This window comes from Hippocampus comes, unplaced genomic scaffold (genome assembly GCF_001891065.2).
Source record: "Hippocampus comes isolate QL1 unplaced genomic scaffold, H_comes_QL1_v1.1 scaffold242, whole genome shotgun sequence".
NCBI classification, from domain to species: Eukaryota; Metazoa; Chordata; class Actinopteri; order Syngnathiformes; family Syngnathidae; genus Hippocampus; species Hippocampus comes.
The window spans coordinates 2,512,471-2,519,682 of record NW_017805385.1 but is presented as its reverse complement, the minus strand read 5'-3'; the positions used below and the strand labels follow the sequence as shown (position 1 = coordinate 2,519,682).

The 7,212-nt window shown below is 48.1% G+C and overlaps 1 protein-coding gene across 1 annotated transcript in view; it reads right to left on the bottom strand.

The window, feature by feature from the left end:
• The window catches only part of col18a1a (collagen type XVIII alpha 1 chain a), a 44,344-nt gene extending 38,328 nt beyond the window's left edge, over positions 1-6,016 (bottom strand). Inside the window, exons 1-2 of the mRNA XM_019872876.1 lie at positions 5,642-6,016; positions 5,467-5,540 (exon numbers count right to left, since the gene is read on the bottom strand). Coding sequence (XP_019728435.1) covers positions 5,467-5,540; positions 5,642-5,652 — 85 coding nt within the window. The 5' untranslated portion in view covers positions 5,653-6,016. The remainder of the gene's footprint in view (positions 1-5,466; positions 5,541-5,641) is intronic.
• Between the last annotated feature and the right edge of the window lie 1,196 nt (positions 6,017-7,212).

The window sequence follows — 7,212 nt, the reverse complement described above, 5'->3', positions numbered from 1 at the left end:
CCCCCCCAGGAATACAAAAGTGGACTACTTTCGAGAGCAAAGAGGAAAAGCCAAAACGTTTTTCATCAGCAAGCTTTGTAGAAGCCCGATAAGGATCCCGATCATTTGAATCGGGTGTGTCGGAGCAAGGTGTGACCCCCCCCAGCCCAACTGTTGTCCCCTCCCACCGCTTCATAAATGTATCATCAGGCTGTGCCACACTTGAACATGTTTCCTCCAACAAACTCCTGAGCTCCATCCTCCACTTGAGTCTCACAACCTATGAAGAACTCTCCCATTATTTTTATTATTATTATTCTTTGTCAACTAACAACCTGAAGCTACTCTTGTTGCGCTTTTCGTAGGACCGGGCACCCTAGTTTGAGAAGCATCACAAGCATTCTAGCCATGATCCAAGTCTGACTTCCAACAGCCCCCCCATCCCCAAGGAGGGGAACTCAGCAAATCCCCCTTTTGTCACAAGAGCTCCAGACTTGATGGTAATCTGGCCGGCCCATGGGATTCTCCTCAATTCACACCCCCATGGTGTGAGTGAGACTTGCGAGAGGGGTGGAAAAAAAAAAAAAAAAAAAGAAGTGCCTTACAAACGTGGCGACTCTTGAGGGACGGGTGAAAGAGCGGAATCCGCGGCCGCTTTGAAAGGCGCTCTGCGAAACGCGAGAGTCAATAAGAAGATAAGACGACGCGCAGAGCAAAAGGAGGGATACATAACAGAGAGTGAAGTTGGAGGCGGACAAAGGCATTCCAAGGTGGGGCCTCGCCAAACGGTCCGGACCCTCCGTTTCAAAAATGCATTGAGGGCGTCGCTGCTGCTTCTATTGACCCTCGTTCACATCTGGCACTTGGGATACGCTTCCACTCATGTGTAAATCTGCAGAAAAGCTTACGGGATGTCACTCACTGATTCGGTCCTATGAAGGAAAATCGGGTGACATTGATTTTTCAAGACCACGTCAAAGAGTAGAGGGGTGGTCTCCTGGTTCACGTCATGTGTTCAAGAGCCTGCCGCTAAGGAGACGAGGAACAAAGTGCCAGGTCGAGAAATCCGGTTTCCTTCCGCAAGGGCCAAATGTGGAGAAGTGTGCAGCGGCGAGCCTAAACTGAAAACTTGTCAAGGTCGTCTGCTCGTATTGGTCCATAGCACCTCATTATTGAGACATGACAGCCGCAGGGGTTGTGTAAGTTGCAAAGGTTGTGGAGGTGCTTGAAATCCGTTCAATGCATCATGAAAATGAGTCAAAGGCAAGATCTCCAGTTTCATGACCGCTATTGGTCCTGCGGAGTGCGTGGCATAATTCTGCGCAGAGGCAGGTTCGACCGCGGCTGGTGATGTCACAGATGAGCGCAGGCCCGCAGATTTGAGAGAGGGAGCTCCAAACTGCTGGATTCAAAGCCTCCTTCAATCCTGGCAGAGCAAAGTGGTTCTCTCATTCCCGTACAATGTGGCACGCTACATGCTAACCATCGCTGCCTACATCTTGTAAAAAAAAGAAAAAAAAAGTCCTGATAAGAATCAATCATATTTGATGGCATCTTGGATTGGAAAAAAAATCCCACATATCCAAATATGGAATTTGCATTTTTTCCGAAAACATGTTGCAAATCCTGAAATGGACTTCATTTTGGAGTACAAACGGATCAAGACATTTTGGCATGAAAAGTCGGAAAAAAATATCACTTGACACCATCTGCCACGACCATCATGCAAATGCTCACGTTGATCAAGTTAACTTTCAAAACAAAAATCAGCGGCGTGTGTCTTCACCGTTCACAACGAATGATCCGAAAATGAATGTCCATTTTTTTCCAATGACAGTTACGACAAAGTCATCGTCCTTTGCCTCCAGTTGGTGTCATTATTTTCTTTCTGTTCTTGCCCAACGTGCATAAAATTGCAGGTGTCACGCCTCCTCCAAGCGTGGCTGGGAAACGACAAGCCGATAAGTGAGGCTTTTGCCCCAAACGGGAAAGAGGCGCCGAGAGCTCGCCGAGCACTCAGTGAGCCATTAGTGCCGGAGACAATCGGTGGGCCCGCGCAAAGTGGCCGCGCGGACCGGCTCCCTTCGCAACAAGAGTAGCAATTATGCTGGAGCTCTGTATTTTGACACGGCCGAACGGGCATTTCGACATGAGCCACAACATGAGAGGCGACAAGACCACAGCACTTGAAACTCAAGCGCCGGCACATCAAAATACCAAGAACAGCTGTCGATACAAGACATATTGCACCTTTTCTTTTTTTCACAACTGAAAACACTTTCCCAGGTGTGTTTATGACACACCTGTGTCGCAATACCCCAAAGGACGGACATTTTTTTTTTTAATGCCAATGAAAAACTGCTCATCCTGCCGCATGCCCTGCTGGGCCGATGGCGAGTTCTCATTTTGTTACCATGACAACTAGAGGCGGGATCAAGGGTGATTGAACTCCAAGTCCCGCATCGCAAAAAGCCTCCGCGAAGCCTCGACAAAGAATGGATGAATTTTCACTTCTGGTAGCAGCACTTCAGCACCAGGCACATGCGCTCGCTATGTAAATGAGCTCCAACGGCGGTTTTACTTGGTTGCGTCATTTAAGAGTTGATGGGAGGTCACAGACTCCAGAGACCAAATATTTGCGTACAAGCAATTAAAAAGTCACTTGTTTGTCGTTTGTGCCCCGTGAAGGGTATTTTTGCGACATGTATAAAATGGCGGCACTTCTGGGAAAAAAGAAAACTCGCCGACAAACAACTCAAGCCTTTCTCTAAATGTTTCCTCCATGGAGGTGGACTCTAATTTAAACAGCGTGTGTGTGTGTGTATGTGTGTGTTTGGGAAAGAGTTTTTTTTTGAAACCAGGCCTTGTTTGTCCTGAACCGATGGAGAGATTCGGAACAAACTCCAGATGGGTCAATCCAAATAACCAAAGCAGAATGTGCTGATAAAATCGCATCCACCTCCAGGTAAACGACACCAAACGGAAGTGTGTTGCGTTTGCGAGTTGCGCTGATGTGTGGTCCCGTCTTTTTACGAGAGGCAGGCAGGCAGGCAGGCAGTCTTTCGAAAACAATCGCAAGCCTATAAATGAAGAAGAATGAGCAACGTTCCCAACCGTCAGGAGTGAACCGACCTCGGTCTTGGTGAGTGACACACACACACACACACACACACAACGTGTCTTGCATTGGATTGAGCGCATGGAAACAGGGAGCGTTAATCCCTTGCGTCAAGGTTGTGCAAATGTAGCGAGAACTGAGCCAATAAGGGAGGTGCAGACCACTTGACACTTTCAATGACCTCGCGCCCCACCCACCTCCAGTCCAAGCAACAAGTCCAAACCTGGCGAGCCCGACGCTGCTCGATAGAAGGCAACCTCCGAGACAGGAGAAGCTGAATGGCCTTTCGAATACACGCGCCGGAGATGGCGCCTCGGGCCCTGGGTGTGCGGCACCTCGTCAGGTGGTCGATAGTGAATAAGTGCCTTGACTGAGCAGCAAATCCTGGGATTAGACATCACAAGGTTGAGCCAGTCAACAGAATCGGCAGCCGTTTGATTGGACATGGTCGCGACGAACGAGCGTTGTAGCGTACGGAGTCGTCGTGTCCCTCGAGGTCTGTTGTAACGAGGTTCGACTGTGTAGAGAAAGTTCGATGTGGTTTTGTTGGCGACATTTTCTGAGAAACTGAACCAAGTCGTCAGCAAAGGAACATTTTGAGATTGTCTTTTTCTGGGAAATGCCACTTGTAATTCTTTCTTGTGACTCTGCCATTGGCTTTTGGAGGCGTAAACTTTGATCTGCATCCGCAACCCTTGACCATGTTTCAAATGGCTCTCCTTTTTGGTCCCGCGGGGCCAAAAAGGAGACCCCCCCCCCACCCAACACCCTTCTCCCAAGCCAAACTGTGATTTTTTAATGCGGCATCTAATTCAGCCATGAAATGGCCCAGCGGGGTGTCCCCTTACAAGCGCTGCCCCCTTCCCCCCTTCCTCATCTTGCTCCCCTTCAGGGCAAAACCACCGCTGGGTGCATGTCAAAGATCACATGACAATAGGGATTCCTGACCCAGCCGGGGACTGGGAATGAATTCGACCCGAATTTCAGCATGTCGCACGCACTCAACACCAATGCGGCCCGGGGGCAGAATGCAAGAACTTTGCATGAAGGATCTTTGGTCTAAAAGACGCATCACATGACAGACGAGTGGCCCAAGCAAGGCAAGCGTCGGCTCACTTTACCCGAGGCAACTCAACTCGCGTTTGCATCCACGACAGGGTCTCCCAAAGAATCTTTACTCAACTTTTGAGCGGCTTTTAATCTTAAGGAAGAATTTTTTGTCACCAAGTGCTCGCGGAAGCGCAAATATGATTTCGAAAACAGTTTGACAGGGATCCATCAGTCCTCGCATCAGAGATGGAACCCTTCCAGATGTCGATGGGCAACTTTCTGACCGCCGACAACCACAAGCTTCCCCGACGAAATACAATTGACGGATCATGAGATAGAAATCCGAGGAACACCCCCCGCCACCCCTTCCCCCAAGCCTTTCCGGGCGCTGATCACTTATCAATCAAATATTAATCAAGATCCTCTCAATGTCATCTGCCTATCGACTGACAGTGCAACAAAACATCGGCCAGATCAAACACACGGACCGCAGATCAATTATTCAAGGGCAGCAGAGGGTCCTTTCATTCTTTAATTTACTTTCTGCGTCCTGAGACGTTTCAACGCAATGCTTAGACGGGATGCAGCTTGCATAAAAACCCGACAAGCAGCAATTTGTGGTCATATTCAGTTGAGACAAGGAGTGCAAACTGGACTTTGGAGCATGCGGCAGTATCATGTTTGTGGGGGGAAAAAAATGGACTTCCTCAGATAGTAATTCCAAAGAAAAACTCGTGTCGGGATCCCTGCCGTTTGGGGTGCACAAATCGGATACACGTCCCTGTCAATGCCAGAAATAAACACAACACGAAGTCTGCACAAACAAGCCAAATAAACACATAACCGCGGTGACTGAGTGCGTTGTGGACGCTCGCGTCTTTGTTTGACTGCAATTTGGATGTCTGCGCACGCGAGTTGATTCATGTGTGACGTCAGTGCAAACAGAGCCAGGTGGCAAATGTGTCACTTGATGAATTCAACGTGGGAATCGACAAAAACAGAACAAAAAAAAAAAACTTTTTAAAAATCTTGGATGGCTTTAAAGTGGAATTGGGCACAGTGGAAATCCTGCTTCAGTCAACAGCAAAAGGGGCCGAGCAGGCCAACTCATAATTGAAGTGAGCTTTTGTTGATTTACCGATGAAGCATCCATCCATCCATCATCTTGCGAGAAGTGCTCACTAATATTCCAAAAGTCACAGCCAGTTTGACGCAAGTGATGCAAGTAGTGTGTGTGTGTGCGTGCGTGCGTGTGTGTGGTGGTGGGGGCATTTATCTACTTGCGCCAATGCTTAATTGTATTTGCACGCTTTTCTTACCGGGCCATTGCGCTGCGACGCGGCTTGCAAAAACCAAGAGGCAGCACCAAAAGCGCTCCAGCCCCGAGAAACACCTGCAAGAAGGCAGCAAGCTTTACAGACATCTATATGCCGTATACGTCGAGAATAATGCTTAGCTTTCATCCAGCAAAGCTGCAAAAGTTGTGCCGTGTACCTCATGGTCATGTGTCTTGCGCTGCAGCCGAGCCAAGAAGACGCCACATGGAGTTTTTCACGGTGTCCGAACGTCCTCTCACTCCCGGCCGGCGCCGCTCCTCCAGCTGATGCGCGACGCGAGAGAAGTGAGCGAAGTGTGTGGGGCCGACCCCGGACCGGCTCGCAGCGCCCACCCGGGACTTCCGCCAGGTCCTAGAGTGAATCGCCTTCCTGAGTTTTCCTGCGCGTGGGCTCCGAGCTCCGCCTCGCATCCCGACTCCACAAGTGTGGCAGAAGCACAATCGATGGATGAAAGCAAAAGTGCAGATACTCGTGTTTTAAAAATGGTTAAAGCGGAAGCAAAGTCAACTGATTCAACTCCTTTGTTTAAAAAGAAAGAAAAACAAAAAAACAACAAAAACAACTTTTCATGACAAACCCTTGAGATAATCATCACCTCGATGCCTCAATCAAAAAAGATTTGCAGTTGGGCTTTCTCACAGCTGGTGCTCATTGGGATAAAGTCGGCATTTAACACATGGCCCGGAATTGCCCAAATGGGCCCTTCAAACCAAAATGGCCGACTTCCTGTTCAACTTCGGGAACTTGGGTCCTTCAGACTTTCTCGTGGCTCCCGTTACATGTCGGCTTCATAAAAATACAAAACCTTGCAACAATTATTGAGTTTATGTTGATCAAAAGAATAACAACAACAACAAAATCATGCAAAGTGAGGCCTTAGCATCTCACTTTTATGTGTATTTGGAAATTGTACAGCAATACAGCATAAATATGTAACATGATACACATAAAACAAACTGTACACGTCCCCTTGAACAAGGACGTAAAACAAAACACACACAAAGTTCATTTTCAGTTTTAGTTTTTTTTTTTCATGCTGCTCTTACACTAAATGGCCACCAGAGGTTAGTGTTGCTATTATTTTCAAGATCAGATCAGTTGAGGGAAGGTGGGGAGAGGGCAGGGGGCGAACCTTGTGGTTCCTTATTTGCTCTTCCATATAGAATCGACGGAGCCCCGGAAATAACACGTTTCAACCAAAATAGAACCAATGAATGTGAACTGAAAACTAAAGAACAGATGATGAAAAGACCTCCTCGGCCCACATGACAGAAGCAAAACACAGATGGGGGGCATGCACATTTAGACAGGCTTTTTAAAATTCATCAAGAGACACGTCCATAAAGCTTGCTTGGGATTCATTTGCCTGTACGGATTCTATCCTGCAGCATGATCCCTTCAATGTTGCTGCTGTCTGCCAGGTCTGGACATGTCTGGGTCCCTGCGATTGACTTCTTGGCTCACATTCCAGTGTCACGGGGAGGAAAAGGTAAAAATGTCTGTAAAAGGCAAAGCGGCACACAACAGAGAGTAGTGTGGGGCTTCTCAAACGGAGGTCCCCGCAGCCCTTGGAGGTCTGTGAACTCTTGCTTCGGGATTGGCAAAATTATTTGCAGTCCATTTTGACTGTGATGGACGGCTGAAATTCCAGCACGCGCACGGCATTTCTAGCTCCCTCGCTGTCTTTTCTTATGTAGTATTGTTCTGAAAAAATAAGTTTCGAGAGGG